The following is a 16,821-nucleotide window of genomic DNA, read 5'->3' on the forward strand; positions in this document are numbered from 1 at the left end:
CCTGACCTGCTGTGCTTTTCCAGTTCCACACCTGTTGAATTTCTCCAGCATCTGCATTCCTCATTTCCTCCTTTGAGAGTCAGTAAGCAAGCAATGTCCCTTTACATTTGGATGTTAAATTTGGTCCTTAGATTTCAATAGGAATTTAGTCGGCTCCCTCTCCTGCCCAACTGTACAGCCCCTTCCCCCTGGCCATCCCCATGGTAACTAGATCTCTTTAGTTTATCTCTGTGCAGAGATAAATGGAGGTTACAAGCTCCACTTTACTTTTAATTAAAACACGACCATCTTGTAAAACCTCACATTTGTAACAGTGTGTCATAATGTAAGATCTGTGGAAGTCAATTTGCACACAGAAAGCACCCACAAAGTAAAATACGGTGATGACTTGGTAATCTGTTTTTGTGACGGTGTTTGGGGAATAAGGACACCCTTGCTCTTTTCCAAAATGGTGCCATTCGATCTTTCACATCCACCTGAGCAGGCAGGTAAGTTTCAGTGAAAGGCCTCAGCTGAAATGTGGTGTCTCTCTGAAAGTATCGCACTCTATCAGTGCTGCATTGGTGGGGTAGTCTTGAGTTTTGTGCTCAATGGTATGAACTTGGTTTAATTTAGGTCAGGTGGAATTAATACAGTTCTTGCAATACGCATTATGAGGAGAGTATTTCATACCTACATAAATGCACAAAAGGTTTGTTATCTGATAGCTTTGTAACTAATGATCCATCGTCAAATAAATGTACCAAGACTCAAAGTCTCTTTGACAAAACTTTGACTGGGCACTACTGTAAAAATGAGACAGTAAATCAACAACTGCATTTACTGAATTTAAAACAAGAATTATTTGCGAAGTATTTTATTGAGTCCCTCTTTGGTTAACATGCAGATTTATTAACTTAGTCTAAAAGTCAATGAGCTGAGTATTAAATTTGCAGCATTTGTTCTGTAGCTTTTATAAGTCTGCTAAAGTTGTAAAGCAGTAATGAAATATGCATTGACCAAAGTTAAGCCCCAATACTATCTAATTTGATAATTTGTCATTTAGAATTGCTACTTTGTGTCATTTTTAGAACCACGATCATTCGTGCATGGCCTGTCGAATAATCTACCGATCAGATGAGCATCACCCTCCCATTCTACCTCCGAAGGCAGACCTGACTGTAGGACTGCACGGCCAATGGGCGAGCCAGCGGTGTGAGGTTCGGCCAGAGGTGCTCTTCCTCACCCGGCACTTCATCTTCCATGACAACAACAACACCTGGGAAGGGCATTACTACCATTTCTCAGACCCTGTGTGCAAGCATCCAACATTCACCATCTATGCCAAGGGCCGTTACAGCCGAGGCATCCCTTCAACTAAAGTGATGGGAGGAACAGAGTTTGTGTTCAAAGGTAATATCAAAATGATTGATTAATAGTTCTAACTGTGACCCCTATTCAGTTATAGGAATCATTTCTTCTGTCATTGAGCATCGCATCCCCAAAACAGACTGCGCTTAGTTTCCACATTCATACCATTTGAAATAGCTATTAACTATTCAACTCTTCAGCAATGTAGTTATAAAGATGTTAAACAGATGTAGATAAACCTTGCAGAGTGCACATCATATGCACTGCTTGTAAGTGGCACCATGTCTTCAATTGACCTGCCCCAATTCTCCTGCCATGGATCATCCACAAAGCACATTGATGGGTAACAAGGTGGCTCAGTGGTTAGCACTACTGACTCACAGCTCCAGGGACCAGGGTTGATTCCAGCCTTAGATGACTGTCTGTGTAGAGTTTGGATGTTCTCTCCATGTCTTATGTGGGTTTCTGCCAGGTGTTTCAGTTTCCTCCCACAGTCCAGAGATGTGTGGATTGGCCATTGGAAATACAGGGATGGGTGCGTCTGAGCAGGAAGCTATTCAGAGGGTCAGTGCAAACACGGGCTAAATGGCCTCTTTCATATTGTAGGGATTCCATGATTCACATTGCCCTTCCCGCAGAAACTTAAAATGTTATTCAATTGTTTGTGATGTTAGCCAAAATATTTCTCTCTCATTTTCATGTGGTTTTATGAACAATGAAGAAAGTCTTTGAAGAAAATTTCAAACTGTTTCTCTGAACAATTCTGAAATATTTCACTGGGCTGCTTAATACATTTCCCTAGATCTTCTCTTTCTGGTCACTTAAAGATAGTCCTGAAATCACGCTTTCACCTTGAGCAAAGAGACTGCAAACATAACTTCACCTTATCCAATGGCTATCAATGCATTTGTACCCATGTCCAAGAGCACAAGGCTGAAGATTGCAGCATGCCATAACAATGCTAACGTTGCATTGTGAATGGTTAAGTGTGCATGATCGGCATATAGAGGGGCTGCCAAAAATGTACTATAGCTGGCATTCAATCTAACAGAGCAGTAGAATGGCTGGCTTTTACTTTATCACACAATGCAGGCATTTAGTTACTGGAAGCAAAATGTATTCATAGTTTGTGACAGTGGTCCTTTCCAGATGAATTCCTATTCTTACAATTCAAACCACTCCCAAACTTTATTATAATCCTGCTACTTAAAGTGTAAAATGATTTCACAAATGCTAAGATTATGTGCATCTGTGCATAAACCGTGCACAACATGGTCAACTCCACTACTTAACACTTTTGTTTTTCGAACGTAGCTTTAAATACTAGATTCGAAATAGGCGCTGTGAACTGCATTATAAACGTTCCTGCTGGGGAGATTTGAATGTGGTGGGATGGGGCGATGCCCACTACAATTTCATCAGCAACTAAATCACCAGCTGATGGACAGCCCCTTTTCCCTGGCAGAATTGTCCCTGACCTTTCTCCCACATGCTTCACAAAATCCCAGCTGCTACTCTTTAGGCTTGTTAAATTGTTTTATTCGGCAGCTTGTGAAAATTTACTCATCTGGTCTTTGAGTAAACAAGTATACATCTTGGAGCTGTGGAGAAGCCTTTTGCACTGGACAATAAAGAATATCCCTGCAAGTGAAGAATTGTAGAATGTTTGTCTTTATACGGTAGTAGAATGATTATCATGATGAGTATGTCACAGGGATTCTACATGGATCCAATTTGCCACATGTATACCCGTGCCAGTCAAAACAAAAATCACTGGAAGTGTGTACACAATGTTAGCTGTAAAATGTGTTGTTAAGCAGAGCTAAGCTACACTGCTGGACGTTGCTTTATTCCCCCATAGTTTGTCTATTAGTTCAAGAGTCCTTTGTGCACAGAGTAAATGTATGCATTTTCGTTCTTCAGTTTTTCATGGGATGTGGGCATCTCTGGTAAGACCAGCATCGGCTGCTCATCCTTAATTGAACTGAATGCCTTGTTTGAAAATTGCAAGGCATTTAAGAGTCAACCACATTTCTGGGGTCTGGAGTCACATGGAGGCCAGCCAAGGATAGCAGATTTCCTTCCCTGAAGAATATTAATGAAACAGATCAGGTTTTATGACATTGGTTCCATTGTAACCATTAAGGCTAGCTTTATAACCAAGATATATTAATTAGAATTACATTTATTGCCTCTTGTACTCAAGTATAGGGATACAAGTGTACAGTGAAAAGTATACAAAGTTACAATTCGTGGCACCATCTTAGGTACAGGTACAAAATTGCATGGGGGGATTTGAAACAATGCACCAGAACATTAGCCTATACCTCAGGGATTGCTAGTCTGGTTAAATTACCATTCTGCTACAGCCTGTCTTGAATTCCTATGAGTATGCAATGAAATAATAGTAGAGGAAAACTAAAGTCACATTTAAAAGCATCGCGCTTCGCTGGATAAATTAATCTCTATTGTTGTAGTAAAGATAATTCTAACATCAAATGATATGAACTGTACCCTGGAACCTTCTGAGTCTGAAAGTAGAGGCCCAAAATGGGACATTTTTTAATTGTTGCAATCTCCTCCCTTTGGAATCAGAAAACACATTGAAACCTGCAAACCTTCTCAACATTAATAACGGTATCTGTTAATAACTCTTCACTGAGAAATGTTGCTGCCCAATGTAGTCTGAGCAAATATAGATGGTATAGTTTTTTTGACTGTTTTGTGTAATGTTCTCAAATTTCGTTCCAGTGAACCACATGAAGGTAACACCAATGGATGCTGCTACTGCATCTCTCTTGAATGTCTTCAATGGAAATGCATGTGGTGCTGAGGGTTCCTGGCATGTGGGAGTGGAGCAGGATGTCACTCACACCAACGGCTGTGTGGCTCTAGGGATACGCCTCCCTCACACAGAGTATGAACTCTTTAAAATGGAGCAAGATGCTAAAGGTCGATACTTGCTGTTCAATGGACAAAGACCTAGTGATGGATCCAGTCCAGACAGGCCAGAGAAGAGGGCTACATCTTATCAGGCCCCTTTAGTCCAATGTGCTGCAGCTACAGTGGGATTAGATGAATCAGTAGAAGATGGCAAACAAACCAGATCAACCAACAATGGATCCAAGATAACTCAGCACTCTATTGTGTTACTGTGTATTTGTGCGTTGCACTCAATGATCAAGCATATCTTCAGCTAAGCACAAGCTCATCTTCCTATGGTCTCTATGATGGAAAACTCTGACTAGGATTACTTTCTCCATCCAGACAGTTCATTTACTTGGTGCACTTCAATGCTGAAGTACTGTTCCTCCATTTGAAGGCATCACTTTGATGGTTTTCCACGTTGAGCTCTCTCCAGTCAATTTCAGACATGGAACAAGTAGCATCTACTGCACAACCGTAATAGCACTTTATTACAATGGAAGATTTTATCTGGCACGCACTGTAAAAATGTACATAGTTTGCCAAGTATATTCAAGCTAGTGTCATCTGTGGCATTCTCCTCCCAATGCCTATATGCTTCAGGTAACTCAAGAGGATATTTGTATTGGTAAATTGAACTAGTTTTTGTATATTTGAGTCAATTATTTCAATGTACAAGATCTGGAGTTGTAAAAATGAACTATTGGTAAAAGTTAGAAAGAAACTATTGTATTCCTTAAACAGGAACAGCAGTAAAACAAAATGGCATTAATTAAGGTAACAATTAAGAAAATACTGCTTTTACATTTTATTTTTCTTTACATTAATACAAGTCAATATTTGTATCATTTCTACAAATAATATTTCTGCTGTGGGTTAAGTGTGGCACTTGTTTATCAGTTACTTTGTTAAAAACTTAGGTGTAGATGACATTATTTATATATCAAGCCATCAGATATTGTTTTTATAGTCTGGTTTTAACTTCTGGCATCATTAATTTTCTTACGATTTTTAGAAATCACATATTTTTGAGAAGTGCCTTTCGGCAATTATATAAGTAAATCACTATAATGTTGTTTAACTCCTGTTTGATTTAAAGATTCTTGTCTATTTCACTGTTCTCTCTTTCTACAACATTTCAACAGAAATCACAAAAATGCTTCAGGTCAAATCAATGTGCCTGATGCTATTCTTAAATTGCAAATGCTATGTCATAATTACACCATTGAGAATATTATTGAAATCATATTTAATTTATGACAATTCATTGGAAAACCTTGTAATAATGACATAAGATCATAGTAAGAGGAGTGAGAGTAGACCATTCCGTCCATTAGACCAGAGACAGGAGTAAAGGAAGGACATTCAGCCTATCACATCAGCTCTGCCATTCAAAGAGATCTGATAATTCTCAACTTCACTTTCCTGCCTTTTCCCCATAACCTTGATTCACTCCCTGATTAAAAATCTCTCTCTATCAGCCTTGAACATACTTGATGACCCAGCCTTTCAGCTCTGTGATAAATAGTTCTATAGATTTACTACCCTCTGAGAGAAGAAATTTCTCCCTTTCTCCGCCTTAAATGGGTGGAGCTCTTATTCTGAGATTGTGGTCTAGATTTTCCTACAAAGGGAAACAACCTTTACTTATCTACCCTGACAAGTCCCCTAAGAGGCTTGTATGTTTCAATAAGGGTGTCTCTCATTCCTCTCAACTCCTTTGAGTACAGACCTAACCTAATCAACCTTTCATCATAAGACAGTTCCTCCCTACCTGGTATCAGCCTCGTGAACCTCCCCCAGACTGCCTCCAATGCCAGCATATCTCACCTGAGGTAAGGGGGCTCCTAACTGTTCACAGTATTCTAGGTATGGTCTGACCAGCGCCTTGTATAGTCTGAGCAAAACTTCCCAACTTTTCCATTTCATTCCCTTTGAATTGAAAGCCAACATTCCAATTGCTTTCCCTATTACCCTCTGAATTAGGATACTAGCTTTTTGTGATTCAGGTACAACAAGGCTACTCAAATCCGCCTGTTCCATAACTTTCTGGAGTCTATTTCAATTTAAATAATATTTAGCTTCCCTATAATTCCTGCTGAAATATGTAACTTCACATTCCCCATGTTACTTTGAGATTGCTTTACTATCCATTGTGATCATATCTTTTCTTACCCTACAGCTTCCTGCATTATCGCAAATCCCCATTCACTCAATGTCAAAACGTCTTTATATTTTCAATGACTGAATATGATAGAAATTCACAGTTGTCATTTTAAAACTAAATGGCCAACTCTTTATTCCAAGATTATGATCCTTGATTCTTGACGCGAGAGTGAGGGAATCATCCTCTCAGAATTTACCCTGCCAAGCTCCTTAAGAATTTTGTGTGTCGTAATTTTTTTTATCCCCATTCCGCAGAAGGCAATCCCCTCAATGTCCTCATCCATTTCTCTAGTAAAGCCTTACTTTACCTCAAATCCCTGGAGAGTTATCCCCAGCACTGCCTTGACAAACTCCTGAAAATCCTAAGGCACCAATGCAAGCATTCTCTTCCCCAGGCCAATATCCCCAGTATTGAAGTACTGATCATGTATAACTGACAGCAGTGGGCAGGCCACATTGTCCATGTGTCCAATAAGCAAGGCTCCCTAAGCAAGTGGTCAACTCAGAGCTCCACAGAAGTGAGTGATTTCTTGGAGAGATGAGAAAATGCTACAAGGACACCCTGAAAGCCTCCCTAAGCAAGGTGACATCCCCATCAATCTAGACATAGAATCCCTACATTGTGGAAGCAGGCTATTCAGTCAATCGAATTCACACCATCCTCTGAAAAGCATTTCATCCAGAACCCCTTCAACTCCCATGGCTAATTTAGCTAGCCTGCACATCCCTGAACATTATGGGTAATTTAGCATGGCCAATCCACCTCAGCTGCACATCTTTGGATTGTGGGAGGAAACCGGAGAACCCAGCAGAAACCCACGCAGACACGGGGAGAACGTGCAAACTCCACATAGACAGGCCCCCCGAGGCTAGATTTGAAATGGGGTACCTGGTGCTGAGGCAGCAGTGCTAACCACTGAGCCACCGTGCGGCCACACATGGGAATTGCTTGCCGTACAACACACAAATTGAAGAAGCATCAGCAAAGATACCAACCACTTTGAGCTTCACTGAGTGGAGCACGTGAAGGCCAAATGCAAGTGACAGAAAGAGCGCGTACAATCCAAGGCATCCTACACAGCCGCCTCAAACACCACCTTTCCCAGAGACGGCAGTGTTTGTTACTCCAGGATTACACTGTTCAGCCACCACAGAACCAAGCTCCTGAATTGGAATTCGAATTAGTTTTTATTGTCACATGCATCGAATGAGTGCAGTGAAAAGTTTGTATTGTCGCCACTTTGGTGCCATTTTAGGTACAGGGTACCTAGGTAGAGAATACTTAAGTATGTGTTACAGACTTGAAAGAATTACTAATAAAAGTTCAGCATAAGAATAAAGAAGTTCTCTTTTTATAAAGGACTCAATTTTTAGTCTTTTCACTAAGTCCATGCCAGCCTTCAGACCACCGGGGCCAAGTCTCTAAATCACGCTGGCTTCAAACCCTCCAGTCCTCACTTCCAGTCCCCAAGGGCCTGGCCTATGGACTTTGCTGCCTCCGTGCCTGGGATTCGCTTGGACTTGCCAACCCAAATGCTGGAAGTAGAAACACATCACCATCACTAAGGGACTGCCGGAGAAGACTTAAGATACTGCAGATCATTTGAAAATCTTTTTTTAATCTTTTCAGCACAAAATTACACCACAACATGTTCGATTAATTCTTGCTTCAGCTTTCAATATTCGAATGTAATTACCAACTTGCGAAGCTGCATTAACGGTTTCGCATTATCCCATCGTAGTACCAACTCATCCATCAAAAGCCAAAAATGCTGAAAACACTCAGCAGGTCTGGCAGCCTTTGTGAAGGGAGACTCAGGGTTAATGTTTCAGTTCGGGGAGACATTAGAGATGTGTGATAGGTTTTAATCGAGTGGAAGAGGGTTAAGGACGTTGCCGGGACTCAAGGGACTGAATTATAGGGAGAGGTTGGACAAACTGAGACTTTTCTCTTTAAAGTATAGGAGACTGAGGGGGGACCTTACAGAGTATCATCCAGTCACAGAGCTTCAGTCTTACCATCGATTTTAGCACAGACACAAAGCCAGGAAGCTTGTCTTGGTTGTCAGAAGATGAACATGTTGATGTACAGCACAGCACTGTGGTTATCTCAGCCCCAGCACCATGTGCCAGCAGTCTATGTAACAACAGCCTTTGTATATGCTTCAACCACACGGCCAGCTCACAAAAACAGAAAAGTGAGCAGTCCTCGATACCCTTCAGTTTGAGGCTGTCAGATAACCTGGATGTGAGGTACTGGAGAAATATTGGTGACAATTACCCTGACAGTGCCGGAAAGGTGATTGACCACCTTCCTATAGTGCTAGGCGTTCCTCCAGATGGCTGAGACCACACCAGGGTGGTAACCTCAGGCAAGCTCCTGTGCTGGTCCTGGGAAGATTGATAACCATCCTCTGGACCATCCAGGTCCCTCCCTGTAAAGTGGCGGGCCAGTTTTCCCTTCTCCACATGCCTAGGGAAAATATCAGGAACCGTGTCGGTAAGCTGTGGACTGGCAGTGATTGACCAGGTGCACAAAGACCTTTTAAAGATGGTGCCAGTGCCAAGGAGATGGCCCATCCCAGCTGTGCAAGTGGGAGAATCCAGCTGGATTCAGAGAGAGCCAGGCTGGTAGTCAATGAAGTGGGTGTGACGTGAGAAAACTCATCAGGCCTGACCTTTCCTGACAGCCTTTCTTTAGTAATGGCGCCACACTAACCAACCTCCAGTCTTCTGGCACCTCATCCATGGCTGTCATGGCAGAATGCAGGAATTGGCAAGTCATATTATCCCATCGTAGTCATATTACAGCTTTATAGAATTTTACTTGGGCTACGTTTGGCATTGTGTGTACAGTTCTGGTGATCACACTACCAGAAGGATGTGGAGGCTTTGGGGAGAGTACAGAAATGGTTTACCAAGATGTTTTCAGGTCTGGAAGGTATTAGGTATGAAGAGAGATTGAACAAACACGGTTTATTTTCACTTGAACGTCAGAGGCTGAGAGGCTACTCATTGGAAGTTTACAAAACAATGAGAGGCGTGGATAGAATGGATAGTCAGAGTCTTTATCCCAGGGTAGAAATGTCAATTACTTGGGGACATAGGTTTAAGGTAAAAGGGAAAAGGTTTAAAGGAGATATGAGAGCAAGTTTTTTTTTTACACAGAGGCTGGTAAGTGCCTGAAATGCACTGCCAACAGTGGTGGTGAAAGTGGATGCAATAACAACACTTAAGAAGCATCTTTAGTGGTGTATGAACAGGCAGGGAATAGAGAGATACAGACTGTGCAGAGGCAGAAGGCTTTTAGTTTCGCAAAGCATCATGAATCAGCATAGACTTGGTGGGCCGAAGGGCCTGTTCCTTTGCTGTACTGTTCTTTGCTTTTTATTATAAAATTATGAGAGGCATGGATTGGGTAAATAGTCATTTGATGGTGGAAATGTCAAATACAAGGGGAATAGGTCGAAAGGAAATGTGCGAGGCAAGCTTGTTTTGACGCAGAGGGTGGTAAGTGCTTGGGGTTGGTAGAAGCAGAAACAACAGCAAAGTTTGACAGACATTCACACAGACACACCAACAGGCAGAGACTAGAGGTTTGCAGACATGTTCCTATGCTGCTCCATTCTATCTTACAGAAACTTGTGCAAATCTAGGGAATTTTGGAAAATTAAAACATAAACATCAACTATCTCACTTTTTAAAGCCACTTTGTGAGGATCTGAGGATGAAATCCATTAGAACCTTGGATCTTGTCAGTCTACAGCGCCAATGATTTGTTCAGTATTAGTCTCAGACCCTGCCTCCCCCCCACCCCCTCACTCTAGCTGGATGTAAAGTCAATCATTTTATGATCACTGATACCTAGGGTACCTTTGCTATGTGGTCATTAATTAAACCTTTCTCACTGCATAATACCTGGTGATACTACTGCAAGGTAAGTAATCCAGAAGCGAAGGCTAGTGTTTTCTGGATCTGGGTTTGAATCCCACAATAGTAGATTGGAGTTCACTAGAAATCTGGAATAGAAAGATGTAATCCTTACCTAGTCTGGGCTCCATGTGACTTCAGGCCCACAGCAATATGGTTGACTCTTAACTATCGTCTGGGCAGTTAGTGATGGTCAATAAATGCTCGCCGAACCCATGATGCCCACATCCTATAAATCAATTTTAAGACAAGATCTAGTCTTTTTTCCAGAATGGACCCCCAGAAACTGTTCCAAAAACATTTGCTAAACTCTTTATTTGGACTCTCTTTGCCCTTCGTGTTTTTCCCAGGTAAGGAAGGCTGCACTTCCCAAATAAATGCAACAGAGACCAAAAATCTGAGGAATGAAATATAGTCCTTACAGGAAGCAGAATCTGAGGAGTGTCATCAAGGTACAAAGAACAAAGACCAAAGAAAATTTCCAGCCCAGGAACAGGCCCTCCAGCCCTCCAAGCCTGAGCCGATCCAAATCCATTGTCTAAACCTGTCACCCAATTCCTAAGCATCTGTATCCCTCTGCTCCTCACTTACTCATGCATCTGTCCAGACACACCTTAACTGAATCTACCGGGCCTGCCTCTACTACCTCTGTTGACAATGCAAACTAGGCACCTACCACCCTCTCTGTAAAGTACTTTCCATGTGTATCCCCCTTAAACTTTTCACCTCTCACCTTGAACGTGCAACCTCTTGTTACTGAATCCCTCACCCTGGGGAAAAGCTTATCTCTATCTACCCTGTCTTTACCCTTCATGATTTTGTAAACCTCAATCAGGTTCCCCCTCAATCTCCTTTTTTCTAATGAAAACAATCCTAACCTACTCAACTTCTCGTCATAGGTAGCAGACTTATGGCGAAGATTAATTGATTGCTTATACCTCATCCACCACCACCTCCCCCCTCAAACAAAAAGTGACAGAAAAGTCAAGGAATACGTTGGAAGAACTGGAGATACATTCTGTGAAGTCAAGAAGTTTGAAAGGAAAATCCATGATATTGTCCAGCTCACAGTGAGAGTGGGAAATGGCAGTAATACAGTCATCGAAGAGATGAGGGAGGAAACTTGGACCCTGTATCTTATATCTTTCCTTCAGGCTTTTGTTTAAATCAACCTGTGCAGAGATATTATTACACACCTCAGGAGCAGGTGGGAAGTGAAACTGGGCCTCCCAGTTCTGGGGTAAGGATACTACACTGCATCACAAGAAAGCCCTTCCTTGCATCTTATTCAAGGAAAGAATATCCAGGGCCTAGGCGCTACCCAATATGGCAATACCTTTTCTTTGGGAGAAGGCATATACTTTCCCCTCAGCTTTCTCAGTCTTTAGAACATAGAACATAGAACAATACAGCACAGAACAGGCCCTTCGGCCCACGATGTTGTGCCGAACTTCTAACCTAGATTAAGCACCCATCCATGTAACTATCCAAATGCCGCTTAAAGGTCGCCAATGATTCTGACTCTACCACTCCCACGGGCAGCGCATTCCATGCCCCCATCACTCTCTGGGTAAAGAACCCACCCCTGACATCTCCCCTATACCTTCCACCCTTCACCTTAAATTTATGTCCCCTTGTAACACTCTGTTGTACCCGGGGAAAAAGTTTCTGACTGTCTACTCTATCTATTCCTCTGATCATCTTATAAACCTCTATCAAGTCACCCCTCATCCTTCGCCGTTCCAACGAGAAAAGGCCGAGAACTCTCAACCTATCCTCGTACGACCTACTCTCCATTCCAGGCAACATCCTGGTAAATCTTCTCTGCACCCTCTCCAAAGCTTCCACATCTTTCCTAAAGTGAGGCGACCAGAACTGCACACAGTACTCCAAATGTGGCCTAACCAAAGTCCTGTACAGCTGCAACATCACTTCACGACTCTTGAATTCAATCCCTCTGCTAATGAAAATACACAAGCTGATATAGATTCCTTTGAGTTACCCTGAATGAATCTGACTTTGTAAGATCACAGCCTGCCTTCATGCTGAAGCGAAGGGAAAACAATCATGTGGTTGAAATGCTGCTAGGATAATGGAATTCCTTTTCTTTGGACTAAAAACAAAGCAAACAAATTCTGATTACTGTACGGAATGTACGTTTAGAATAAAGCAAAGTACAGATGATGAAGCCTAAGACTATTGTTAAAAATTACACAACATCAGCTTATAGTCCAACAGGTTTATTTGGAAGCACTAGCTTTTGTAGCGCTGCTCCTTCATCAGATGGTTCATCACAACTACCTGATGAAGGAGCAGCGCTCCGAAAGCTAGTGCTTCCAAATAAACCTGTTGGACTATAACCTGGTGTTGTGTGATTTTTAAACTGTGTACACCCCAATCCAAAACCAGCACCTCCAAATTAAGACTACTGTGGTCTTGGCCCTGTTAACACTGAGGACTGCTACCCTGGAATAAGTTTACAGAACTAAACAATGTTAACTTCATGTTTGGCATTTTATGATCAATTACCTTTACAAAGCAAAAGAAACAACATTGTTTTTCTTCTTGGAATATTGTTTGGAAGCATTGCATTGCCTAGTATCAGATCTTGTAGTGGGAGAGCATTTTGGAGATAGTGACCACAACTGCCTCACATTCTACATAGCTATGGAGAAGGAGAGGATTAGGCAAAATGGGAGGATATTTAATTGGGGAAGAGGAAAATATGATGCGATTAGACATGAGTTAGGAAGCACGGATTGGGAGCAATTGTTCCATGATAAAGGCACTATAGACATGTGGAGACTGTTTAAGGAACAGTTGTTGCAAGTGATGAATAAATATGTCCCTCTGAGACAGGCAAGAAGTGGTAAGATAAAGGAACCTTGGATGACGAGAGCGGTGGAGCATCTCGTCAAAAGGAAAAAGGTAGCTTACATAAGGTGGAGGAAGGTAGGGTCAAGCTCAGCTCTACAGGATTACAGCACCTTCATATCCTCCCCCACTCACCCATTGTACTCTATGCTACTTTCTCCCCACCCCCACCCTCCTCTAGCTTATCTCTCCACGCTTCAGGCTCACTGCCTTTATTCCTGATGAAGGGCTTTTGCCCGAAACGTCGATTTCGCTGCTCGTTGGATGCTGCCTGAACTGCTGTGCTCTTCCAGCACCACTAATCCAGTCTACAAGATTACAGGCAGGCGAGGAAGGAGTTCAAAAATGGTCTGAGGAGAGCCAGGAGGGGGCATGAGAAAGGCTTGGCAGAACGGATTAGGGAGAACACAAAGGCATTTTACACTTATGTGAGGAATAAGAGAATGGTCAAAGAAAGAGTAGGGCCGATCAGGGATAGCATAGGGAATTTGTGTGTGGAATCTGAGGAGGTAGGGGAAGCCCTAAATGAGTTTTTTGCTTCTGTCTTTACGAAAGAAACAAACTTTGTAGTGAATGAAACCTTTGAAGAGCAGGTGCGCATGCTGAAATGGATAGAGATAGAGGAAGCTGACGTGCTGAAAGTTTTATCAAACATTAAGATTGACAAGTCGCCAGGCCCGGACCAGATTTGTCCTTGGCTGCTTTGGGAAACGAGAAATGCAATTGCTTCGCCACTTGTGAAGATCTTTTCATCCTCGTTCTCCACTGGAGTCGTACCTGAGGACTGGAGAGAGGCAAATGTAATTCCTCTCTTCAAGAAAGGAAATAGGGAAATCCCCGGCAATTACAGACCAGTAAGTCTCACGTCTGTCATCTGCAAGGTGTTAGAAAGGATTCTGAGGGATCGGATTGATGACCATCTGGAAGAGCATGGCTTGATTAAATGCAGTCAACACGGCTTTGTGAGGGGCAGGTCATGCCTCACAAACCTTATTGAGTTCTTTGAGGATGTGACTAGAAAGGTTGATGAGGGTCGAGCTGTGGATGTGGTGTATATGGACTTCAGCAAGGCATTTGATAAAGTTCCCCATGGTAGGCTCATTCAGAAGGTCAGGAGGAATGGGATACAGGGCAACTTAGCTGTCTGGATCCAGAATTGGCTGGCCAACAGAAGACAGCGAGTGGTAGTAGAAGGAAAATATTCTGCCTGGAAGTCTGTGGTGAGTGGTGTTCCACAGGGCTCTGTCCTTGGGCCTCTACTGTTTGTAATTTTTATTAATGACTTGCATGAGGTCAGCAAGTTTGCAGACGACACAAAGGTTGGAGGTGTCGTTGACGGTACAGATGGATGTTGTAGGCTGCAGCGGGACATTGACAGGATGCAGAGATGGGCTGAGAGGTGGCAGATGGAGTTCAACCCGGATAAATGTGAGGCGATGCATTTTGGAAGGTCGAATTTGAAAGCTGAGTACAGGATTAAGGATAGGATTCTTGGCAGTGTGGAGGAACAGAGGGATCTTGGGGTGCAGGTACATAGATCCCTTAAAATGGCCACCCAAGTGGACAGGGTTGTTAAGAAAGCATATGGTGTTTTGGCTTTCATTAACAGGGGGATTGAGTTTAAGAGTCGTGAGATCTTGTTGCAGCTCTATAAAACTTTGGTTAGACCGCACTTGCAATACTGTGTCCAGTTCTGGTCGCCCTATTATAGAAAAGATGTGGATGCTTTGGAGAGGGTTCAGAGGAGGTTTACCAGGATGCTGCCCGGACTGGAGGGCTTATCTTATGAGGAGAGGTTGACTGAGCTCGGACTTTTTTCATTGGAGAAAAGGAGGAGGAGAGGGGACCTAATTGAGGTATACAAGATAATGAGAGGCATAGATCGAGTCGATAGCCAGAGACTATTTCCCAGGGCAGAAATGACTAACACGAAGGGTCATAGTTTTAAGCTGGTTGGAGGAAAATATAGAGGGGATGTCAGAGGTGGGTTCTTTACAGAGAAAGTTGAGAGAGCATGGAATGCGTTGCCAGCAGCAGTTGTAGAAGCAAGGTCATTGGGGACATTTAAGAGACTGCTGGACATGCATATGGTCACAGAAATTTGAGGGCGCATACATGAGGATCAGTGGTCAGCACAACATCGTGGGCTGAAGGGCCTATTCTGTGCTGTACTGTTCTATGTTCTAGTGGTTTGAAGAAAACTGGGACAGTGGAAAAGACATGATATTTTTTGTAAATATTTATATGTCCATGTAAACCGCCCCACCCCACACATACGGTGGATTGACCAATATATCATAGTTAAATTTCACCATCTGCACAAAGCAGGGGAGGTAACTTTGTGAGGTAGTGTAAAATAGGGGAAACAAATATACTCAACATCTGTCCTGATTTTTATTTCTGTTAACTATCATGCAAATAAAAGTTGGAAGCATATAGAGAGTCTAGCTGGTCACTATTGTCCATTTTTCACAAGCTCATCAGAGGAGCATCAAGCAGACAGGGGCTAACTGATCTGTGATGAGCAAATTCAATTCCGTCCCCACTTTGTGTCCATACAGGATATCTTTACATTTGTATTAATAGTCAGATTAATAAATCTGATAGAAACTGCCAATGTAATGGTCAGATCAGATCCTCCTGTGCAGTTCAGAAGACAAGGAACAATCCAATTAAAAAGAACGAACTTTTAATTATATAACACCTTTTATGACTGAGAAAATCTCAAAGCACTTTGAAGACAGTGAATTACTTTTGCAGTGCAGTCACTGTTATAGTAGAATTAGTAAGCAAATTGTAAGCAGCAAACTGCTCAGGTCAGATAATCTATGATGATATTGTTGGTGGAATCGTCAATATTGACCAAGAAACAAGGAGACCAAGACACTCTTGTTCCAAAATAATGCTACAGAACCTTTACATCCATCCAGGAGGGAAGGTGAAACTTTGGTTTTCAGTCGTAATTGACAGGCAGCACCTCTGTCAGTGCAATACTCCCCTCGAACTGCAGTGAGGTGATCAAGTACAGGAAGCGGGGCTTGACTCAGGTGAAAGTCTCACTTATTGAACAAAGACTGATAACTTAAACACAGCCTGAGAAGATTGACTTTAACAGTCTCCACTTCAAACAAGGTCACAGGAGTTTATCCTGGAAAAATGTAACAGGAGACGTACATAGAGCTAAGATTGATTAATTCAGTAATCACAATCACCTACAGCATGGATCAAGAGCAAATGCAGTCTCTAGGTTTCAGATGCCAGAGAACACTGAGACTAGACACAATCCAGCCCCTATTTTAAAGTCATTCATTTGCACTTACCTTTTCATTTTCATTGTAAATTCTTCTCGCGAAGATTTTTAATGGAAAAATGCCCATGAAAACATATTACACTATAATTATACTTGTCTAGCAGTTTAATTGCATCATTTAACTACATTTTAGAATTATTCGTTAGTGGTTTGAGGGGGACTAAGGAAAAGCATTGAGCAAAGGCAGTTACAAATGGGGAATAAATGAGCAGGATATCAAAGCAGGGTGGTGCTGTACACTTGCTGGTTTTCTGACAATTCCATGA

At 42.2% G+C, this 16,821-nt stretch overlaps 1 protein-coding gene across 1 annotated transcript in view; it reads left to right on the forward strand.

Annotated features, from left to right (window-relative positions):
• LOC140476919 (protein APCDD1-like) overlaps positions 1-7,784 on the forward strand; it is a 32,043-nt gene extending 24,259 nt beyond the window's left edge. The window contains exons 4-5 of the mRNA XM_072569845.1: positions 1,071-1,392; positions 4,102-7,784. Coding sequence (XP_072425946.1) covers positions 1,071-1,392; positions 4,102-4,550 — 771 coding nt within the window. The 3' untranslated portion in view covers positions 4,551-7,784. The remainder of the gene's footprint in view (positions 1-1,070; positions 1,393-4,101) is intronic.
• The last annotated feature ends 9,037 nt before the right edge of the window (positions 7,785-16,821 follow it).

The sequence above is a fragment of the Chiloscyllium punctatum genome, chromosome 5 (genome assembly GCF_047496795.1).
Source record: "Chiloscyllium punctatum isolate Juve2018m chromosome 5, sChiPun1.3, whole genome shotgun sequence".
In the NCBI taxonomy this organism is placed as follows: domain Eukaryota; kingdom Metazoa; phylum Chordata; class Chondrichthyes; order Orectolobiformes; family Hemiscylliidae; genus Chiloscyllium; species Chiloscyllium punctatum.